The sequence below is a fragment of the Zeugodacus cucurbitae genome, chromosome 2 (assembly GCF_028554725.1).
Source record: "Zeugodacus cucurbitae isolate PBARC_wt_2022May chromosome 2, idZeuCucr1.2, whole genome shotgun sequence".
NCBI lineage: Eukaryota > Metazoa > Arthropoda > Insecta > Diptera > Tephritidae > Zeugodacus > Zeugodacus cucurbitae.
The window spans coordinates 32,538,745-32,563,498 of NC_071667.1; the positions used below are offsets into that span (position 1 = coordinate 32,538,745).

General features: G+C 37.5%; 1 protein-coding gene and 1 long non-coding RNA gene across 3 annotated transcripts in view; one reads left to right on the forward strand and one right to left on the reverse strand.

The window, feature by feature from the left end:
• The first annotated feature begins 3,348 nt into the window (after nt 1–3,348).
• LOC128922259 (uncharacterized) overlaps nt 3,349–24,754 on the forward strand; it is a 52,340-nt gene continuing 30,934 nt past the window's right edge. The window contains exons 1-2 of one of the 2 annotated variants that reach the window (XM_054232174.1): nt 3,349–5,172; nt 5,222–5,383. In XM_054232174.1, the coding sequence (XP_054088149.1) occupies nt 5,045–5,172; nt 5,222–5,383 (290 nt within the window). In that variant the 5' untranslated portion in view covers nt 3,349–5,044. The remainder of the gene's footprint in view (nt 5,173–5,221; nt 5,384–24,754) is intronic. The other variant, XM_054232177.1, reaches the window with a different exon arrangement.
• LOC128922268 (uncharacterized) lies at nt 5,454–5,770 on the reverse strand. The gene is made up of 2 exons (XR_008471493.1): nt 5,628–5,770; nt 5,454–5,575 (listed from the first exon to the last, which is right to left on the reverse strand). It is a non-coding gene; the product is annotated as an uncharacterized LOC128922268 (long non-coding RNA).

A 24,754-nucleotide genomic window follows, 5' to 3' on the forward strand; every position in this document is an offset into this window, starting at 1 on the left:
GCGGCTAACATTTGGCTAAATTTTTGTAATTTACAATTTCTCAAAAGTTTTGAGTATTGATTTTTTGTGTTGTTATACAATACAAATTAAATTTTACTACTATTACGATTGCTGCAAATATTCGAACAATAATTTGTATATAGATGCTAATTTAACAATATTTTACATTTATATTAATAAATTTAGTGCTATTGCGAACGTTCAAAATTTATAAATTAATATTGTGTGTTTGCGATGTATGTATGTGATTGGCGTTGCAACCGTTTAGCCGGTTATAGCCGAATCGACGATAGTGCGCCACCTCTCTCTCTCCTTCGCAGTTCGGCGCCAGTTGGAGATCCCAAGTGTAACCAGGTCGTTCTCCACCTGGTCCCTTCAACGGAGTGGAGGCCTTCCCCTTCCTCGGCTTCCTCCGGCGGGTACTGCATCGAACACTTTCAGGGCTGGAGTGTTTTCGTCCATTCTGACAACATGACCTAGCCAGCGTAGCCGCTGTCTTTTTATTCGCTGAACTATGTCAATGTCGTCGTATAACTCGTACAGCTCATCGTTCCATCGTCTGCGGTATTCGCCGTTGCCAATGTTCTGAGGACCATAAATCTTGCGCAAAATTTTCCTCTCGAAAACTCCTAGTGTCGTCTCATCTGATGTTGACATCGTCCAAGCTTCTGCACCGTAAAGCAGGACGGGAATGATAAGCGACTTGTAGAGCTTGATTTTGGTTCGTCGAGAGAGGACTTTACTGTTCAATTGCCTACTCAGTCCAAAGTAGCACCTGTTGGCAAGAGTTATTCTGCGTTGGATTTCGAGGCTGACATTGTTCGTGTTGTTGATGCTGGTTCCCAGGTATACGAAATTATCTACGACCTCGAAGTTATGACTGTCAACAGTGACGTGGGAGCCAAGACGCGAATGCGCCGACTGTTTGTTTGATGACAGGAGATATTTCGTCTTGTCCTCATTCACCTCCAGACCCATTCGCTTCGCCTCCTTATCCATGCGGGAAAAAGCAGAACAAACGGCTCGGTTGTTGCTTCCGATGATATCAATATCATCGGCGTACGCCAGGAGCTGTACACTCTTGTAGAAGATTGTACCTTCTCGATTTAGCTCTGCAGCTCTTATATTTTTTTCCAGCATCAGGTTAAAGAAGTCGCACGATAGTGAGTCACCTTGTCTGAAACCTCGTTTGGTATCGAACGGCTCGGAAAGGTCCTTCCCAATCATGACGGAGCTTTTGGTGTTGCTCAACGTCAATTTACACAGCCGTATTAGTTTTGCGGGGATACCAAATTCAGACATCGCGGCGTAAAGGCAACTCCTTTTCGTGCTGTCGAAAGCAGCTTTAAAATCGACAAAAAGGTGGTGTGTGTGAACCACAGAGGCGGGTGCGTATCTTCGCTGCGACCAGATAATGGTCCGAGTCTATATTTGGTCCTCGGAGCGTACGCACGTCTAAAACACAGGAGACATGTCTACCGTCTATCACAACGTGATCGATTTGGTTCCGCGTGTTTCGATCAGGAGACAGCCAAGTAGCTTGATGTATTTTCTTATGCTGGAATCTAGTACTACAGACGACCATATTTCGGGCCCCAGCGAAGTCGATCAGCCTCAGGCCGTTTGGCGATGTTTCGTCATGGATGAAGAATTTTCCGACTGTTGTACCAAAGACACCTTCTTTACCCACCCTAGCGTTAAAATCGCCAAGCACGATTTTGACATCGTGGCGGGGGCAGCGCTCATAGGTGCGTTCTAGGCGCTCATAGAAAGCATCTTTGGTCACATCGTCCTTCTCTTCCGTTGGGGCGTGGGCGCAAATCAGCGATATGTTGAAGAACCTCGCTTTGATGCGGATTGTGGCAAGACGTTCATCCACCGGGGTGAATGCCAGGACTCTGCGACGGAGTCTCTCTCCCACCACAAATCCAACACCAAATTTGCGCTCCTTTATATGGCCGCTGTAGTAGATGTCACAAGGACCCACCTTCTTCCGTCCTTGTCCCGTCCATCGCACTTGTTGGATGGCGGTGATGTCAGCCTTGAGTCGTATGAGGACATCAACCAGCTGGGCAGAGGCACCTTCCCAATTAAGGGTCCGGACATTCCAGGTGCATGCCCTTATATCATTATCCTTAAAACGTTTGCAGGGGTCGTCATCAAAAGGGGGGTGTCTCATCCGAGGCTTTCGTAGATTTTTCATTGGTACTTCGTTTTTATGTGGTGGGTCCCAAGCCCTACGCACAACCGCATAAGCGGGCTTCGCCTTCTCACTTTAGCTCGCCTTCAAACGGATGTCTCTTGTCTACCCAGAGGATACTTGGTCTAAAACCGGAAGTCGTGAGCTGCTTGAACCATGTGGAGAAGAATCGTTTCTGGCCACTCCCAAGTGAATGACAATCAAAACTTTCCTCACTTACGTGAACTTCTACACATGATCCCATCCTCCTTGTGTGTTTAGCACGTCGAAAACAAGTAGTGAAACTGCTACTCCAAAAGTCCGATGTAATTTATTGTACACCTCCGATGCCTGAAAAATATGTATAGTTGGTTTGAAATAATTAAACAAGTAAGGAAATACTAAGTTCGGGTGCAACCGAAAATTTTATACTCTCACAATTTATTGCTATATTTATACCCTGAACAGGGTAAGTTTGTCACGAAGTTTGTACCGTTCAGAAGGAAGCGTCGGAGGCCCAATAAAGTATATATATAAAGGATCAGTATGATGAACTGAGTCGATTTAGCCATGTCCGTCTGTCTGTATATATACGAACTAGTCCTTCAGTTTTTAAGATATCGTTTTGAAATATTGCAGATGTTATTTTCTCTTCAAGAAGCTGCTCATTTGTCGGAACTGCCGATATATCATATAACTGTCATACAAACTGAACGATCGGAATCAAGGGCTTGTATGGAAAACTTCCGCATTTTACTATATATCTGCACGATATTTGGTGTGAGTTATTGTTCATAGAAATAATTTAATCTCCGAAAAAATTGTTCAGATCGGTTCACTATAGCATATAGCTGCCATACAAACCGAACGATCGGAATCAATGGCTTGTATGGAAAATTTTCGCATTTGGCGTGGTATCTTCACTAAATTTGACATGGATTACTGCTTAAGGCAATAATATAATCTCCGAAGAAATTGTTCAGACAACCCGGCTAAAAAGAATTAGTAAAATGTTTTCTATTTCTTTACTTACTTTTTCTTACTTTAGATTTGCTTAAACAAATAGTTACTAAAAGAAATGCACCTGTGAAGGGTATATTAGCTTCGGTACAGCCGAAGTTAACGTTTTTTACTGTTTTATTAAGATAACACACAATTTGACCCATATATTCGGTATAAAGTCCAATAGAAAAACGAAAATCATCATATATGGTATATAGGCAGAGGTAATTCCTGAGCCGATTAAGCTCATTTTCATCACCAACATACTTTATATCTAAGAGCTAAGATATTTCATATATTAACCGATTTATAAGCTATTAAGCCCATCGTATTTTTGAAAATCCTATAATTAGCTATATAAGAGCTAGGGGAACTTATGACCTGATTTTAACCATTTCTGATGCAGAGGCACACTATTAGAAGAAAATGATTTCCTCTGAATTAAATTAAGATTTCGACAGTTTTTTTACAAGTGATGCCACGGACTCCACAATATCTCTACCAGACGAACGTAAATCGTACGTCTTTGTCGCAGAGTTGCATTTGATTTTAAATTCAATTTAAAATAAATTGAGATTTTATTTTGTATCGTAAATCGATATTAATAAGCGTTTAAATCGAGAGCGGCCGGTAAGTTAAATTGATCTGTCTTAAAAACGCTATAAGGTTTGATATTATCAACTCACCCATCAGATGTGCCCTTGCCTTCCAAGACCATTTTGTGCAGTTATATTCCTTTAAAATACGCTGCAGCACCCAGTTAAGCATAGTACCGCTCTGTAAAGAGAAAATTTACTATAAATATAAAATAATATCAGTAACAAATTATTACATCCACTCACTTCAAATTTTCTTGTCATATGAATGGCGGCGATTTTGAACGGTTCATTGTAGTACGTGCATTTCTCTCTTATACATACAAAAATTAGGGTTAATGTAACTACCGAGGTTGCCATTTAACTACAAAAAGTTACTATTGTGTATGTGCTGGTAAAAGCTGAAAAACTTTGCATGTGGTGTATGAGTTAGCTCCGTCTTTTAGGGTATACCTAATAACAGGTTTTTCAAAAATTTGGTGGGCTTTATACCTTATAAATCGGTTAGAATGTGGAATATCTTAGCAAAATGAAGTGAGCGTATAGTCTTGGTTATAGTATATCTTGGTAGTGAAAATGAGTGAAATCGGGTCAGTAAGTACCTCAGCCCACATATACTATTTATGATGATTTTCGTTATTCTATTGTACTTTATGCCGAATATATGGGTCAAATTGTGTTATCTTAATAAAATTTCATCAATTAATTGCGAGAGTATAAAATGCTCGGTGACACCCGAACTTAGCCTTTCCTTACTTGTTTAAATTGTATATGTACTACGCATGTGTTTGAAAAAATTTGACGTATTAAAACTCCTTTTTTTGATTCGTATTCATAATAACAATTTTGCGTTTGTGTTTTTTTTTTGTAGAAGTTAATATTCGAAATATAGGTTTAAAGGGTAAGATTTGCTTTATCGATGAAAGAGTGTTATATCGAAAAATGCCATAGAAACAAATTTACCGCAATTGTAGATACATAACCGTTATGTTCACGCATATGTATTAATTTCACCGTATTAGTGTGTATTAAAAAATATTTGGTAATGCTAGCCACTTTGTCAAAAGGATACATTTTGAGGTTTACTTACCTTTACATTTGTGGTTGCTTTGAATAACAATTACTAACCCTCCAATGATTGGTGACACTGTCGAAAGAGTGAAGAATATTTATATATTTTAAAATTGATTTGCTAGTATATACACACAAGAAAAAAATAACGTCAGAAGTACTTCTTAATTAAGCGGAAGTTCATAATTGTGAAATTATGAGTAGAGATAACTCTCCTATAAATAATAGTGGTTCGTCATCTGAGACGAGTGAGACTCAGAGTGTTGAAGATAATAAAACTTTTTCGGATTCTAAACTCACAAGAAATCTAGCTTCGCCAAACAGGTCGTTTAAATCGTTTTTTTTTCTTTAATAATAAAGTTTTTTCTATTAGGATTTTTAAAAGCCAAAAACGTATGAAAGATTTTGGAAGCAATCAAAGTGGGGACAAAGATGGGGACACTAAAAGACCACCTTGGAGGGCGGTAAGTGTTTCGACCTTACCCAAACCGGATAAGAATGCAATACTGAAAGCAAAACTTCTTGACGCCACGAGGTAATATAGCACATATGTAAAATTAACTTTTTACATAAGAATACTTTGTTAAATAACTTAGACAATCTGATACAAGATGATATCGCAACGGTATAATAAAAGTTATGTTCACTTAATCGTAGGTCTTAAGATTAATCAAAATATATATAGTCGGTTATGAAATGGTTACATCCTCTGTCCGTCTGCGCGTCCCTGAAAGCAATAACTTTAGTATAATATAATATTTTGAATTTGATATACATACTTGATTCTTGGCATTCTGAGGATATTCCTAATGAGTGACATCTCGCTCCCTCAAATCGATATTTCTAAATTTTGTTCATATCGTTTTCATAACATGATGATTGACGAAAAGTCTTGCTTAAAAAGCGTGGGTTGTTCGATATGTGGGAAATATGGCACAAAGTACCTTACGCTTTTTAATAAGTACAAATATTTTTCGTTAATTATTTTTTTTGTTTTCTACTTTTTATTAGTTTAGTTTGATGTGATGTGGACAACAGAGATGCTAAGAAGAGAAATTCCAAATTTGCTACAACAATAACTGGTTTGTTGTAAAAATCAATGGGTAATTGTACTCCGAACATTCCTGTCACTAAATACATATCTAATTTAGTAATTGTATTTTGGTAGAGATATTGTGGAGTATAGTTACTTGCTTGGGGTAGAAATTGTTGAATAGATCCATCTTGTTTGATGAGCCTGCGTCTTCAACTACAGTGTCTTCACTAGCCTTTCGCCAAATATTATACTATTATAGAATACAACGCAATTGTAACGGTAACTATTTATAATGTGGACTTAGTAGGCAAACCATACCTAAGTGTTTTGGAATTGTGTAAAAACAATTTGATGCCACAATTTATGTTGTGTTAGATTATTGTTGTACGCAAAATTTAAAGCAATATAATTCCTACTTGTTATTTAGCTACACGTGATAAAACTTTCGTTAAGAATATTTCTTTGAGAAAATAATTTATTCAAATAACACCATTGATGGTTAAAACTTATAGTTAGACTTTGCTTAGAACAGTGAGTTTGAGTGACATGTGGCGTTTTTAAGCGATTCATTGTTAAAATGTCGTTGTAAAGAACAATCCGATTAATGTTTTTAAGTTAAAATCGCATTCAATCCATAATGGTGAGTTTAACCATTTATGTGTATAAAAATGTACACAACTTCCCAGACAGATTTCGGCATTACTGTCATATGTATCATGGTCAACCATCCATCTGAAAGCGTTTGGAGTAAATAATTTATATATTGTAGCTTAGACTTTTTATTACATTTTTATATAATTGGCAAAGTGAACGGTATGCTGTTCTAAATATTGATTGTAATTGAAAATTAAATGAGAGACTTGCCGTTAATTGCAACGGAAAATTATAACAGTGCCACCAAAGTGTGGCGATCGGTTCAGCGATAACGCTTCTATTGAAATTCTGTGTTTTGCCGAATTAGTTGCATGTTGATGCCCACTGGTCACATTTATTCAACAACTTTGTATTTGAACCTGAAATAATTCAAAAAAGTATGCGCGTTACCGAAATATTAAAATTAAGGTAGTTAGGAGTGCTGCCCTATTATAGTTCGGGCTCAATTAGCACTATCTGTGCCATTTTGATGCACTAGTCGTTGACCTTTTTTATTTGCTATCAAGTTTAAGCTTCTCGTTCAAACCATTTTGTGGTTTCGATGAAGCTACTAATATCCGTTATGCTTTTTGTAGACATCCATCCGAGGTTTGATGCTTGATGGATTCCCAGTGTTCTGTGTCGGATCTGCGATAGGGCTGGGCTTAGGTACTTCCGCTTGGAAGATGCTATCCGAGTTTGGTAAACGGATAGAGAGATAAATGTCTAGATCATCGGAAAATACTCCCGTGCCTACACCGCAGTCCATTTAGGACCCGTCGGTATAGACTGAGATGGTATCTTCCTCCCCTATTCTTCCCCTTTTCCATTCTCGTCTAGAGGGTATCCTCACCTGGAAGTTACTATTGAAATCCAGCTTTGGGAGAATATAGTCTGATTTATAGACTTGTACTCTCATTTGGTTTAGAATATCACTATGTCCATAGTTCTTCTGTTTCCCACCTCCTAATTCCATTATTCTTATTGCAGAACATACTGCTATTTTGTGAATATAGATGTCTAGGGGTAGTTGATGCAGGATCACATTAAGCGCATCAGTCGGACATGACTTGATTGCTCTAGTTACTCCTGCACATGCAGCTCTTTCTATTCTATTTAGTTTTCTGATAATATATTGTTTTTTAGCGCTGAAACTGGGGAATTATGGTTCTGCTTGTGAAAAGCATCAGTTCTGTTCTATGAGGGTTAACACGTAGTCCATTGTTTGTAGCCCTTAGGTTTAGCCTGTTTAAAGGCTTTTCTTTTCTAGAACAAAGACTGCCCTCTGGTACCTGTTTTTCCTCAGTTGATTTTGGTTTTTTTTGCGTTTCTTGCGCTGGTTGTTTCCTTTAGCTACCTGTGCACTTAGGTTTGTGCTCGTGGCTGCTTTGGAGGTGGAGGCTTCCACATCAGATTTATTTGTTGTTGCTGCTGTCACTACCGGCGTTCTATGGCTGGTACACCCGGTAGTACTCTTATTCGTCTCCTTGCTGGAGGCGAGTAGTTTGTCCTCATCGGATTCCGTTATAGGATTCCGATATGTCATTTCAGTACCAGTAAACGTAGCAGTTGTCGTCAAGTTCCACAATAGGATCACACTTCCACAATAGGATATGGGCGTAAAACCGATGGTTTATTCATCCTTATCACCATTGAGTAGTGTGCGTTCCCATTTGGGATGCGCACATTACAATTACTTAAGCCCTTTCGCCACGTCAAGGCGACCAACGTAAAATTAAAATAACAAAACTTTTAAATATGGCCCAAAACATCGGAAATTTACAAGTACGTTAAGGGAAAGTGGCGCATATCTAAAAATCCTTAGAAATATTGAGTACAAATACTATGGAGCGATAACCATGAAAAACACATTAACCCAACAGATAACATTGCAACAAATATTAAAAGGGGATTGAAATTGAAAACAAACAAAATTTGTAACGAGGAAAAATTACGGAACATATCAACTGATAGATGTATGCGTTTATTTGGTACATGCAAATTAAAGGACTATCAGAATAAATACTAACTTCAAATTTTAAGCTTATACAATTTTTATACTCTCGCAACCTGTTGCACAGAGTATAATAGTTTTGTTCACATAACGGTTGTTTGTGTCACCAAGAAATATAAGAGTTAGATATGGGGTTACATATACATAAATGATCAGGATGACGAGTAGATTTGAAATCCGGATGTCTGTCCGTCCGTCTGTCCGTCTGTCCGTGCAAGCGATAACTTGAGTAAAAATTAAGATATCTTAATGAAACTTGGAACACATGTTCCTTGGCACCCTGAGGAGGTTGCTTTCGAAAATGGGCAAAATCGGTCCACTGCCACGCCCACAAAATGGTGGAAACCGAAAACCTATACAGTGTCATGACTAAGCCATAAATAAAGTTATAAAAATGAAATTTGGAACATAGGATCCCATTAGGGAGGGGCACATTTGGATGTATTTTTTTGGAAAAGTGGGCGTGACCCCGCCCCCAAATAGGTTTTTTGTATATAACTCGCAAACCAATAAAGCTATAAAAACCAAACTTTCTGCAGTCGTTTCTTTTAGCCATTTCTTTATACAGTCCAAAAATGAAAGAAATCGGATAATAACCACGCCCACCTCCCATACAAAGGTTAGGTTGAAAATTACTAAAAGTGGGTTAACTCCCTAACGAAAAACGTCAGAAACACCAAATTTTACATAAGAAATGGCAGAAGGAAGCTGCACTGAGATTTTTTTACAAAATGGAAAACGGGCGTGGCGTCGCCCACTTATGGGTCGAAAACCATATCTCAAGAACTATTCGACCGATTTCAATGAAATTCGGTATATAACACTTTCTTGACACCCTGATGACACGGGTGGAGTATGGGCGAAATCGGTTCAGAACTGCGTCTACTTCCCATATAACTCAATTTTAAATTCCATCTGATTCGTTCACTTTATAATGTATTCATAAGGAACCAATGAAGCTAGCGGAATAAAACTTTACACAAAAACTGTATTTGAGCTGTGACAGGTCTCCCTTTTTATGGATTGGGCAGAGCACACTGAGATTCCAATCGTCGGGCATGCTTTCTTCCGACCATATTCTACGAAGAAGCTGATGCATGCACCTTATCAGTTCTTCGCCGTATTTGAATAGCTCGGCCGGTAGTCCATCGGCCCCCGCCGCTTTGTTGTTCTTCAAGCGGGTAATTGCTATTCGAATTTCTTCATGGTCGGGTAATGGAATATCTATTCCATCGTCATCGATTGGGGAATCGGGTTCGCCATCTCCTGGTGTTGTACTGTCACTGCCATTCAGCAGGTCGGAGAAGTGTTCCCTCCATAATCCCAGTATGCTCTGGACATCCGTAACTGGATTACCTCCTTGATCCCTACATTATAATGCTCCGGTCTTGAAACTTTCTGTAAATCGCCTGATCTTTTCATAAAATTTTCGAGCATTACCCATGTCGGCCAGCTTTTCAAGCTTTTCATACTCACGCATTTCATCCTCTTTCTTTTTACGTCTGCAAATGCGTCTCGCTTCCCTCTTCAGTTCTCGATATCTGTCCCACCCCGAACGTGTTGTGGTCTTTCGCAACGTTGCGAGGTAGGCAGTCTATTTTCTTTCCACTGCGGAACGACAACTCTCATCGTACCAACTGGTTTTTTGGAGTGGTCTCCGGTTTCGGCTGCAGCGGTATGCAATGAGTTTGAGATGCCGTTCCACAGCTCCCTTATATCGAGATGCTGATGAGTGCTCTCAGAGAGCAGGAGTGCAAGTCGAGTAGAAAATCGCTCGGCTGTCGGTTGTGATTGGAGCTTTTCGACGTCGAACCTTCCTTGTGTTTGTTGACGCGCGTTCTTTGCTGCACAGAGGCGAGTGCGTATCTTTGCTGCTACTAGTTAATGGTCCGAGTCTATATTTGGTCCTCGAAGCGTACGCACGTCTAAAACACTGGAGACATGTCTTCCGTCTATCACAACGTGATCGATTTGATTGCGCGTGTTTCGATCAGGGGACAGCCATGTTGCTTGATGAATTTTCTTGTACTGGAATCTGGTACTACAGACGACCATATTTCGGGCCCCAGCGAAGTCGATCAGCCTCAGGCCGTTTGGCGATGTATCGTGATGGAGGCTGAATTTTCCGACTGTTGTGCCAAAGACACCTTCTTTACCCACCCTGGCGTTAAAATCGCCAAGCACGATTTTGACATCATGGCGGGGGCAGCGCTCATATGTACGTTTTAGGCGCACATAGAAAGCATCTTTGGTCACATCGTCCTTCTCTTCCGTTGGGACGTGGGCGCAAATCAGCGATATGTTAAAGAACCTCGCTTTGATGCGGATTGTGGCAAGACGTTCATCCACCGGAGTGAATGCCAAGACTCGGCGACGGAGTCTTTCTCCCATCACAAATCCAACACTAAATTTGCGCTCCTTTATATGGCCGCTGTAGTAGATGTCACAAGGACCCACCCTCTTCCGTCCTTGTCCCGTCCATCGCACTTCTTGGATGGCGGTTGTATGAGGAAATCAACCAGCTGGGCAGAAGCACCTTCCCAATTTAGGGTCCGGACATTCCAGGTGCATGCCCTCAAATCATGATCCTTAGTACGTTTGCAGGGGTCATCAAAAGGGGGGTTTCTCTTCCGAGGCTCTGATTGTTTTTTCATTGGGGAGGTTTTTTTATGTGGTAGGTCCCAAACCCTACGCACAACCGCAGAAGCGGGCTTCGCCCGCAATGGCAATCAGAAACTTTCCTCACTTATGTGAACTTCTACATATGATCCCATCCCCATTTATTTAACTTAATTAATATTATATAATACACAATTTGACCCACATATCCATCATATATATTGTATAAAGTCCACTGAAAGTTGGAAACTCTAATATTAGGTTAGAAGCACCGAGGTCCTCATGTTCGATATATGGGGCTTTGAAAACCTATTGTCCGATTTTGGCGATTTTTAGAAATTCTATAAACGTAGTATTTGTGCAAAGTTCTGCACCGATATCTTCACTAGTGCTTACTTTATATATTGTGAAGTAAACGATTCAGATCACAACATATAATTGGGAGGTAAGGAAACTATTACAAACCAAGTTTCATTGAAATCGGTCGAGTAGTTCCTGAGATATGGTTTTTGACCCAGAAGTGGGCGGCGACACGCCCATTTGCCATTTTGTAAAAAAATCTCAGTGCAGCTTCCTTCTGCCATTTCTTATGTAAAATTTGGTGTCTCTGACGTTTCTCGTTAGTGAGTTAACGCACTTTTAGTAATTTTCAATCTAACCTTTGTATGGGAGGTGGGCGTGGTTATTATCCGATTTCTTTCATTTTTGGACTGTATAAGGAAACGGCTAAAAGAAACGACTGCAGAAAGTTTGGTTTATATAGCTTCATTGGTTTGCGAGATATATACAAATAACCGATTGGGGGGCGGGGCCACGCCCACTTCCCCAAAAATATTACATCCAAATATGCCCCTTCCTAGTGCGATCCTTTATTCCAAACTTTACTGTTATAACTTTATTTATGGCTTAGTTATGACACTTTATTTGTTTTTGGTTTTCGCCTTTTTGTGGGCGTGGCAGATGACCGATTTTGCCTATTTTCGAAAGCAATCCTCTCACGGTTCCAAGGAAGATGTGTTCCAAGTTTCTCAATTTTTACTCAAGTTATCGCTTGCACGGACGGACGGACAGACATCCGGATTTCAACTCCACTCGTCATCCTGATCACTTATATATATAACCCCATATCTAATTCTTATATTTCTTGGTGACACAAACAACCGTTATGTGAACAAAACTATAATACTCTGTGCAACAGGTTGCGAGAGTATAAAAAGAATAGAGACCAAGCTTTAGAATTTTTTTAACTGGACTTAACGCTCCGTTAAGAGATATAATATTTTCCCTCTGTCCGGAAGATCTGCCAGACGCATTGGCCAAAGCTCAGGAATTAGAGTCCAATAATCAGAGGGCCCGATTTGCACAAAATTTTGCAAACAAAAGGCTATAAGTAAAACAGTATTTGGCGAAGCTTTCAAACTACACGGACGTGTTCTTGATGCGCTCCGTGAAAACTTTCAGAATAAGATAAAATAATATAAACAAATAACAAAAAAAGTGCATTAAAGCAAGTGTTAAGCAATAACGCCGAACGGGATAACCAAAACATAGAAAATCTTAATAATAAAACAGTGTACTATCAAGTAAAAATAAATAAATAATAACAAATTATTAGTGAGAAGTAATGTATGTATGTGATTGGCGTTCAACCGTTTAGCCGGTTATAGCCGAATCGATGAGAGCGCGCCACTCCTCTCTTTCCTTCGCAGTTCGGCGCCAGTTGGAGATTTCAAGTGTAACCAGGTCGCTCTCCACCTGGTCCCTCCAACGGAGTGGAGGCCTTCCCCTTCCTCGACTTCCTCCGGCGGGTACTGCATCGAACACTTTCAGAGCTGGAGTGTTTTCGTCCATTCGGACAACATGACCTAGCCAGCGTAGCCGCTGTCTTTTTATTCGCTGAACTATGTCAATGTCGTTGTATAACTCGTACAGCTCATCGTTCCATCGTCTGCGGTATTCGCCGTTGCCAATGTTCTGAGGACCATAAATCTTGCGCAAAATTCCTAGTGTCGTCTCATCTGATGTTGACATCGTCCAAGCTTCTGCACCATAAAGCAGGACGGGAATGATAAGCGACTTGTAGAGTTTGATTTTGGTTCGTCGAGAGAGGACTTTACTGTTCAATTGCCTACTCTGTCCAAAGTAGCACCTGTTGGCAAGAGTGATTCTGCGCTGGATTTCGAGGCTGACATTGTTGTGTTGTTGATACTGGTTCCCAAGTAGACGAAACTATCTACAACTTCAAAGTTATGACTGTCAACAGTGACGTGGGAGCCAAGACGCGATTGCGCCGACTGTTTGCTTGATGACAGGAGATATTTCGTCTTGTCCTCATTCACCTCCAGACCCATTCGCTTCGCCTCCTTATCCATGCGGGAAAAAGCAGAACAAACGGCGCGGTTGTTGCTTCCGATGATATCAATATCATCGGCGTGAGCCAGCAGCTTTACACTCTTGTAGAAGATTGTACCTTCTCTATTTAGCTCTGCAGCTCGTATTATTTTTTCCAACATCAAGTTAAAGAAGTCGCACGATAGTGGGTCACCTTGTCTGAAACCTCGTTTGGTATCGAACGGCTCGGAGAGGTCCTTCCCAATCATGACGGAGCTTTTGGTGTTGCTCAACGTCAACTTACACAGCCGTATTAGTTTTGCGGGGATACCAAATTCAGACATAAAGGCAGCTCCTTTTCGTGCTGTCGAAAGCAGCTTTGAAATCGACAAAAAGGTGGTGTGTGTCGATCCTCTTTTCACGGGTCTTCTCCAAGATTTGGCGCATGGTGAATATCTGGTCCATGGTGGACTTTCAATTTCTCAAAAATATGAGCGCAGCGCAGCCTGACCAACAAAGTCGTAGGCTTTCACTGAATGCCTACTTTAGCTTTGTCGAGCCTGCAAAACCTACCAACAAAAAAGTATACATCAACAAATTCGCAGGTACCAGCAAATGAGCAGACAGCGAAGAAAAACATAGCGCAAGGTGAGAATGTACCAATAAACAAGTAAGGAAAGGCTAAGTTCGGGTGCAACCGAACATTTTATACTCTCGCAATTTATATAGAGATTTATCCATATTTTCGGTGAAAAATTACCCTTAGGCACTGAGTTCATGTTTGTTATCAGGGGCCTTGAAAAGTCATGGTCCGATTTTGACAATTTTTCCACAAGTGATGTCACAACTCAAATACAGTATTTGTGTAAAGTTTTATTTCGCTATCTTCATCGGTTCCTTATGTATACATTGTAAAGTGAACGAATCAGAAGGATTCAACATTGAGTTATATGGGAAGTAGGCGTAGTCGTGAACCGATTTCGCCCATATTCCACCAGTGTCATCAGGGTGTCAAGAACGTGTTATATACCGCAAATCATTGAAATCGGTAGAGTAGTTCTTGAGATATGGTTTTTGACCCAGAAGTGGGCGGCGACACGCCCATTTTCCATTTTGTAAAAAAATCTCAGTGCAGCTTCCTTCTGCCATTTCTTATGTAAAATTTGGTGTTTCTGACGTTTCTCGTTAGTGAGTTAACGCACTTTTAGTAATTTTCAATCTAACCTTTGTATGGGAGGTGGGCGTGGTTATTATCGGATTTCTTTCATTTTTGGACTGTATAAGGAAACGGCTAAAAGAAACGACTGCAGAAAGTTTGGTTTATATAGCTTTATCGGTTTGCAAGATATATACAAAAAGCCTATTTGGGGGCGGTGTCACACCCACTTTTTCAAAAAAAGTACATTCAAATGTGCCCCTCTCTAATGCGATCCCATGTGCCAAATTTTATTTTCATAATTTTATTTATGGCTTAGTTATAGCTCTTTATGTGTTTTTGGTTATCGCCATTTTGTGGGCGTGGCAGTGGTCCGATTCCGCCCATTTTCGAATTTCTTATGGTGCCAAGGAATACGTGTTCCAAGTTTCATTAAGATATCTAAATTTTTATTCAAGTTACAGCTTGCACGGACGGACAGACAGACATCCGGATTTGAACTTTACTCGTCACCCTGATCACTTTGGTTTATATAACCCTATATCTAACTTGTTTAGTTTTAGGACTTACAAACAACCGTTATGTGGACAAAACTATAATACTCTCTTTAGCAACTTTTGTTGCGAGAGTATAAAAAAGGTTTATCTGTGCAGATTGCTTTTGACCGCTATATCAATGTAAAAAGAAAGTTAAGTCCTTCAAAGTTAGCGGTCAATCCTAAAAAATTTCAAGGCGACAATCCAATCAAAAACAAACCTGAGGTATTAAATGGCAACAGATTTGTCTTATTAAGCAAAGGTTCAGACGACGATGCGAAGGGTGCCACCACAGTCGCGAATGCTAAACCGCAGGCGAATATATTTGCGGGAGCGTAGCTCAAATGCACTTGTTGCTAAATTGAGTGAAATTGTAGGTACTAATAATTTTCATAGGATTTGAAAAAAGGCACTATAGATGAAACTAAAATACAGTCGTACACTGAGAAAAGTTTCATGGACATAGTAAAATATTTGTCAAACAAAAATAAGAACTATTATTCTTATCAACTAAAGAGTTCTAAAGGCCTAGTTATTGTAATAAAAGGTATAGAGTCTTCCGTAGATTCTAGCGAAGTCAAAGAAGTTCTTGAAGAATGTGGCTTTGGAGTTAAAACTGTTGTAAACATCTTTAACAGAAATAAAGAACCACAACCCATGTTTAGAATTGTACTGATGCCGAATTCTAACCAGCTTAGAAGGAACGAAGTGCATCCGATATACAATTTAAAATATTTGCTGCACCGTAGAGTAACCGTTGAAGAACCACACAAAAGAAATGGTCCGGTACAATGCACCAATTGCCAAGAATATGGGCATACCAAATCCTATTGCACTCTACACAGTATTTGTGTGGTATGTGGAGATTTACATTCCACCTTCAAATGCACCATTAAGAAAGAGAATTTAAATAAAAAATGCAGCAATTGTGGAGGAAATCACACTGCCAACTAAAGGGATTGTCCTATTTATAAAGATTTAAAATTGAAGCTGTCACAGGGAATTCAAGCACGTCGTAACCAAATGTTACATACTCCCCGTAATGACATTATAGATATCACAGACCATATTCCAAAACCTAGTAATATTAAAAATAATACTGTACAAGTGAGCCATGCCATGCAACAATGTACAAATGCAACCACCGCAAAATCCCCCAAATGGTGGTATTGAAACCATGATTATAAACCTTACGCAATGTATGACACAATTTATGTCAACTATGCAAAATATGATACAAGATTTAATAAAATCGCAAAACCAAATGCTGCAAACTTTATTAAGTAAAAAATGAGCGTATTAAATATCTGTATATGGAATGCTAACGGTGTTAACCAACATAAACTAGAGATTATTAGATTTATGTTTGAAAAAAATATAGATGTAATGCTAATATCAGAAACTCATCTGACAAACTAAAATAACTACAATATACCCGGATTTAGACACTATGTTACAAAAAATAAAGAACTGGAGCTCTTGTTGACTATTTAAAATATTCTAAATTGCGTCGTCAGTTTGAGGAACTTAACAAAAAATGTTATAAAAACTACATAATCAAAGTAAAAAATAATATTATTCGTAATCCGAAATTGTTTTATGGTTTCGTTAACTCTAAACGCAGGATTTCAAATTTTCCGTCCGCGATGAAATATAAATCAACAATGTCATGTGACAATTATATTATTTCTAATATGTTTGCAGAATTCTTCAAATCCAATTATTGTTCAAACTACCCTATGAATGTGCCATATCATCAAGTGTTATGTCCGAGTACTGTAATTAATACACCAATTATTTCTGAAACAGATGTCTTAAATTATTTAGTTACGTTAAAAAATTCGTTTAAATATGGCCCTGATATGATTCCCTCAAGCTTTCTTAAAAATTGCGCAAAACATATCTATCTGCCCTTAACTAAGCTTTTTAACCTATCTCTTAAGCAAGGTATTTTTCCGTCAATGTGGAAAAACTCTTTTATATTACCTTTGCATAAAAGTGGAGTTAGATCATCTGTTGAGAACTATAGGGGATAGCTAAAATGTCAGCTATACCCAAACTTTTTGAAGCTATTGTCACTGACCAAATAACTTTCTTAATCTCTCCTTTAATTTCATTCTCTCAGCATGGATTTTGTAAAGGGAAATCTACAGTAACAAACTTGCTTGAATTTGTAAACCATGTGTCAATAGGTTTTAGGGATAACAAGAATACTGATGTTTTATATACAGACTTTAGTAAAGCATTCGATAGAGTAAACCACTCAATTCTTTTGCAAAAACTGAATCTTCTTGGTTTTCAACCAAGACTCCTTGAATGGGTATCCTCATATCTTACTAACAGAAAACAACAAGTTTTATTTAATAATACATTATCCGATTCAATTAGTGTCACTTCAGGGGTTCCACAGGGTAGTCATCTCGGCCCGATTCTGTTCTTGTTGTTCATCAATGATATACCTTCAGTAATTAAGTTTTCAGAAATTTTATTATATGCGGATGATGTAAAACTTTTTAAATCATATACTTCTCATAACGAAAGGACTGAGTTGCAATCGGATTTAAATAATTTAGTTACTTGGTGTCACAAAAATGATATGCCACTGAATCTTAAAAAATGTAAAACGATGTGCTTTTCCCGTAGAACTGTTGATCTTTCCCCCTATGTAATAAATAACTTCAGTTTAGAGCAAGTTTTTAGCTTTGTTGATTTAGGAGTTAATATGGACCCTAAACTAAATTTTAATTCTCATGTAAATTCAATTGCAGTACTGGTAAGAAATCGGCTTAACCACTATGCTCTAGAATATCATGCTACAGCCCAGTTACAAGCTACAACAATATCATTAAAAAATCGGGGTTGTGATTTAAATCTAACGTCTATATACTGTCCACCTCGTTTTAAAATTACAGATGGTGAATTTAAAGACTTTTTTGGAACGCTAGGTCATAGATTCCTAGCAGGCGGGCAACACAATTATGAATAAGCACAATAATCTTGATATAATATCTCCTGGCAAGCCGACATATTGGCCCAGTGATCGTAACAAAATACCTGATCATTCACCTGTACTAATAAAGTTGTGTGAACAACCCATATTCGTTGATCCAAAAGTGGGTCTAACATCTTATAAAACGAACTGGTTAAAATATAAGAAATACGTGAGAAGCCACATTCATAGTGAGTACAAAATGAATACAGGAAGAGATATTGACGAAAGCATAAGAGAATTCAATGATATAATAACTAACGCAGCTGTCCTAGCAACACCAAACAGAAACTATAAGCCACTTAGTCTCCGAAAAAACACTAATAGAGAAATAGAAAAGCTTGTAAATGAGAAAAGGCGTGCTAGACGAGAATGGCCTTCCACTCAGCTTCAATTGAAATCTGCTGTACGAAAATTAAAGAAAGGGCTTAAACGCGAGGAAGAATTCAACAATGAAATGTATATAAAGAAGCTATGTCCTAACTCAAGAAAGCAAAATTCCCTGTGGAAAGCCCAAAAGTCCATGAAGCCTCCAGTCGACACCAACATGCCTATACGAGACTTGGGTGGAAATTGGGCTCGAAGTGACGAGGAAAAGGCCAATTGTTTTGCAAATCACCTGGAAATGGTATTTCAACCTAATTGCCCAAAGAACAACTTTAAGTTGTCAATCTTACCTAACACAGCAAATGAGTCGATCGAGTCTTCTACCCTGTATTTTTAAAATATTTGAAAAGGTGTTACTATCAAAGATGTCTCCTTTCCTCCACGAACATAATGTAATACCAGCGCATCAATTCGGGTTTCGTGCAAAACATAACACGATAGAGAAAGTAAATAGAATAACTAACGAAATACGAAAAGCATTTGAGCCCAGATAGTACTGTTCAGCTATATTTCTAGACGTTGCTCAGGCATTTGATAAGGTGTGACATGAAGGGCTTTTATATAAGATTTAAAACATTCTACCTTTAGAATTGTATAAAATATTGGAGTCTTATTTAAATAATAGACAATTTATGGTTAAAGTAGGAGACTTCATATCTGATGAACGACAAATAAGGGCTGGTGCACCACAAGGCAGTGTTATAGGGCCAACTCTGTACATCATATATACTGCTGATCTTCCAACAGCTAATAATGTTTTGACATTAACTTTCGCGCATGACACAGCTTTAGTGAGCCGTAACATATGCCACATTATAGCATCAAGAATATTAGCGGAGCACTTAAGATCTGTCGAAGAATGGCTAGCCAACTAGCGTATAAATGTGAATGAACAAAAGTGTAAGCACGTTACATTTTCTCTAAGACCAAAAATGTGTCCTGCATTAAAAATTAACAATATTTTGGTGCCCCAAGCGAATGAAGTTACCTATCTTGGTATTTACCTAGATAGATAGGCTTACGTGGAGAAAACATATATCTAGTAAAATAACTTGCATGAAGATAAGAGCTGCAAATTTAAATTGGCTTATAAATAAAAACTCTAAACTTAGCCTAGACAACAAAGTGCTTTTATACAATGCGGTCATAAAGCCGATTTGGATGTACGGCATTCAACTGTGTGTGAAAACATCCATAAAGATCTTGGTATCCCTATGGTAAAGAAAGAAGTAGAGGACAGCAGATTGAAATATATATCTAAACTCCGTGATCACCCAAACCCATTGGCTAATGCTTTAGTACAATCCTGTAATCAATCACGTCTAAAAAGAAGAGATATGCCTGCATACTAAAGAGCAACGTTTCACCAAAACAACGAAATTAATCGAGCTTGTCTAGTTTTAATTAGTTTTAAGATTTTGTAACTTATTGTTAGGCTTTAAAGAGCAGATTCAGCAAATAAATAAATATTGAAACAAGTAAGGAAGGGCTAAGTTCAAGTGTAACCGAACATTTTATACTCTCGCAATTTATTGATGTAATTTTATAAAGATAACACAATTCGACCCATATATTCGGTATAAAGTTCAATAGAATAACGAAAATCATCATAAATATTATATGGGGACTGAGGTAATTCCTAAACCGATTTCACTCGTTTTCACCACCAAGATACAATGTATCGAAGACTATACGCTCACTTAATTTAATATTACTTATAATTAAGTATATGGGATCTGGGGAAAGTTATGACCCGATTATTACCATTTCAGGTACAGAGAGAAACTGTTATAAGAAAAAAATTCAGAGGGAATGAATTACATTAAAATATATGAGGGATGTACCAATATTTTCGGTGAAAAATTACCCTTAGGCACTGAGTTCTTCATGTTCGATATCAGGGGCCTTGAAAAGTCATGGTCCGATTTTGACAATTTTTCCACAAGTGATGTCACAGCTCAAATACAGTATTTGTGTAAAGTTTTATTCCGCTATCTTCATTTGTTCCTAATGTATATATGTATTATAAAGTGAACGAATCAAAATAATTCAAAATTGAGTTATATGGGAAGTAGACGTAGTTGTGAACCGATTTCGCCCATATTCCACCCGAGTCATCAGGGTGTCAAGTGTTATATACCGAATTTCATTGAAATCGGTTGAATAGTTCTTGAGATATGGTTTTTGACCCATAAGTGGGCGACGCCACGCCCATTTTCCAATTTGTAAAAATTCTGAGTGCAGCTTCCATCTGCCATTTCTTATGTAAAATTTGGTGTTTCTGACATTTTTCGTTAGTGAGTTAACGCACTTTTAGTAATTTTCAACCTAACATTTGTATGGGAGGTGGGCGTGGTTATTATCCGAATTCTTTCATTTTTTGACTGTATAAAGAAATGGCTAAAATAAACGACTGCAGAAAGTTTGGTTTATATAGCTTTATTGGTTTGCGAGTTATATACAAAAAACCTGTTTGGGGGCGGGGTCACGCCCACTTTTCAAAAACAATTACATCCAAATGTGCCCCTCCCTAATGGGATCCTATGTTCCAAATTTCATGGGTGGGCGTGGCAGTGTACCGATTTTGTCTATTTTCGAAAGCAACCTCCTCAGGGTGCCAAGGAACATGTGTTCCAAGTTTCATTAAGATATCTTAATTTTTACTCAAGTTATCGCTTGCACGGACAGACGGATGGACAGACATCCGGATTTCAAATCCACTCTTCATCCTGATCATTTATATATAATATATATATAACACCATATCTAACTCTTATATTTCTTGATGACGCAAACAACCGTTATGAGAACAAAACTATAATACTCTGTGCAACAGGTTGCGCGAGTATAAAAAAAAATGTTAGCTGGCGAGAGCAGTACATATTGCAATGATACGTTAGAGGAAACCGAAAGTACTTCGCAGCCCTCATCATTTTGCGTAACAAAATTACGCTGGAAGCTAATGATACATTAACCAATCATGGTACTGCGTTAAATTTTGACGCGATAATTGCGCGTCTCGATTTTGCGTATTCGGACAAACTTCCAATACATATCATAGAACAAGAAATGAGTGTTCTACGTCAGGGCTCAATGACGGTAATTTAATATTACAATTTAGTTAACAGAAAACTAACTTTGATGATTAATAAAACCATAATGACTTATGGTGGAGCCGCATCAATAACAAAAAAATTGAACAAAAAGAATAGAGACCAAGCTCTTAGAATTTTTATAACCGGACTTAACGCTCCATTAAGAGATATAATATTTTCTCTCTGTCCGGAAGATCTGCCAAAGCTCAGGAATTAGAGTCCAATAGGCCCGATTTGCACAAAATTTTGCAAACAAAAGGATAAAAATAAAACAGTATTATCCAAATAACAATTTACGATTTCCTCAGAGGAGCAACATGCAAAACCTGAGCCAATGGACATAGACTCAGCTATGTCCAGAATATACCGACAGGAAACTTACCAAAAGCCTCAACAAAACAATGGCTTTAGATATCAAAATTTTGTAAGACAATTGGCCAGTACAAACACTCAAGCCAATACGGAACAACCAAATAGATATGTTTCAAATAAAAACACCCAAGGAATAAAACGGCCAAGAGAAAGCAATTATAGCTTTCGGTCACAAGAAAAAACACAGAAAGTCAATAACAAGAATGAGAGTCATTTTTTAGGCAAAGAGGGGATGAACTCCCCTATCTAAAATTATATGACGCAAAAATAAAAAAAAGTTTAAAAGCTCTAGTCGATACAGGAGCAACCTCTTGCTACATTAAGCCTGTTGTTTATAATAATAAAAACGAAACGAAACGAATTTATAAACGGATAAAAACCGTTAACGGCTATTCTATAATAAAATATTACCATATAATAACCATATTTGGGGTGGAAGGAATTTTCTACGAAATTGAAGGTTTAGAATCAGATATCCTATTGGGATACAATTTCCATAAAAAAATTGAGGCACTTATCGATGTGCCCAATGGGAAAATAAATTATATGGAAAAAATAATAATTAAAACGAAACAAAAAGTATGGAAATTTTTTTAAAATAAAACTTGAAAAAACTTAAAACCCAAGGAACAAAAAGTTTCCGCTCAACCTGCCAATAAAAATATTGGTATAAATAAAAAACTTAATAAACATAAAGATTCCGCAAAACTAGCCGAAGCAACTACCGGCAATATTATATTAAAAAAAATTATTTTGGGACAAAAAGGTCCTAAAACGCCAGCTGAAGAGTTATACCAGCAGAATAATAATAACAATTATACAAAAAATATTGTGGAACGAAAATGTTCTACAACGCCAGCCGATGATAATACCGGCAAATTAAATAAAATATGTATTGTGGAACAAAAAAGTTCTACAACGCCAGTCGATGAATTTACCGGCAACATAAACGATAAATATTCGATACTGGATGAAAGAGGCTCAGAAATTAATAATGATAATGATAATTACTATTCGGTAAAGAATTCCGAAAGTTCAAACAGTGAAAATCAGGATGAAGAATTAGAGATTGCTCAAATGCATTCAAGTATCAATACAAACTTTCCTTTCCAAATGTAAAAGCAGACATAAGAATGAAAAATGAGGATCCGATATGGAGCAGACATTATCCATATCCCTTATCTGTAAACTCGTTTATTAATGAAGAAATAAACAAACTGATTAATGAAAATAGCATAAGACCGAGTAAAAGTCCGTATAATTCACCTATTTGGGTGCTACACCTAAAAGGTTACAAATGACAATGGAATACCAAAACTTAGAATGGTAATTGATTATAAAAAAATAAATGAGCATACAATTTCCGATCATTATCCTATTCCGGATACTAACGTAATACTGTCTAATTTAGGCAAAGCAAAATATTTTTCAAGCATTGATCTAGAATCCGGATTTCATCAAATTTTAATGTCAAATAATGATATCGAGAAATCAGCTTTTTCCGTTAATAATGGGAAATATGAATTTTTTAGGATGCCTTTTGGTCTAAAATTTTTCAGAGGGAAATGGATGACATATTGCGAGAACATATTGGAAAAATTTGTCACGTTTATATGGATGATATAATTATTTTTTCGGAAAGCATAACAAAAATCAAAAAAAATTTGTAATAACCCTAGATGAAGAAGGAATATCTGCATTAAATACATTAAAGAAACATTTGGCTTCAGAAATGAAATTAATACAACCTGATTACTCAAAAATATTTGTATTAACTACCGACGCATCTAACTTTGCAATGGGTGCGGTACTATCACAAGTAGGTAAACCAATTACCTTTCTTTCACAAACTCTTAATAAAACTGAAAGAAATTACGCGACTAATGAGAAGAACTTTATGCCATTGTTTGGGCACGAAAAAATTTAAGAAATTATCTCTACGGTGTAACTAATTTGGAAATGCAGTAGTTTTCCGAAATAACGAATACAGTACTTTTCGCTTAATTTTACATCAAAATTTGCACACATTTTCGTTCAATTAACCGGAAAATCAATTAACATATACTCGCTTAATTGTACAATTTGTTCAATTAAAAGAGTCCCGAATAAATGAACAGTTTGTTCAATTACAGGAATCCTGATTATTTGGACCGTTTGGTGAAGTAAGCGATCACGTGGGAATCAAAATTTGAAAGTTGTTTGTCTTATTAAATATTTCAATATTAAAAGTCAGTGGACACGATTTCTTGAAAGTTATGAGCGATTCTGTTGAAAAATTTCCGCACATCTTTATTACAACTATTTTTCGAGTCAGTATATGGCGAAAATTTGACCACAAAAGTTATTTTGTTTGTTCAAAATCTATCAAGAATTCAGTTTTCAATCTTTTCTTTTTTCCTTCGTTCATAAACAATATTACATATTACATAACATATATTTTTGCTTTGTTGATTTGGATGAACCAATAATGAGTTATGATGTCCACGGCAAGAACCTTTTTTTTGGACAATTCATGGAAGATGAGGTACCAACGGCTAAGCTTTCTGAATTTGTAAATATAAATTTCACAAAATACTGTTTAAATATGTACACTTTAATATATATATATGCTGAATGAAATATACAAGGGCTGCTATATATATTTCTGGCCTAATAATGAAAATAGGAATATTTATCAACGAAAATGGTTTTATTGTTTTTCAAAATATTCTCTATCAAGATTTATACACTTTTGCATG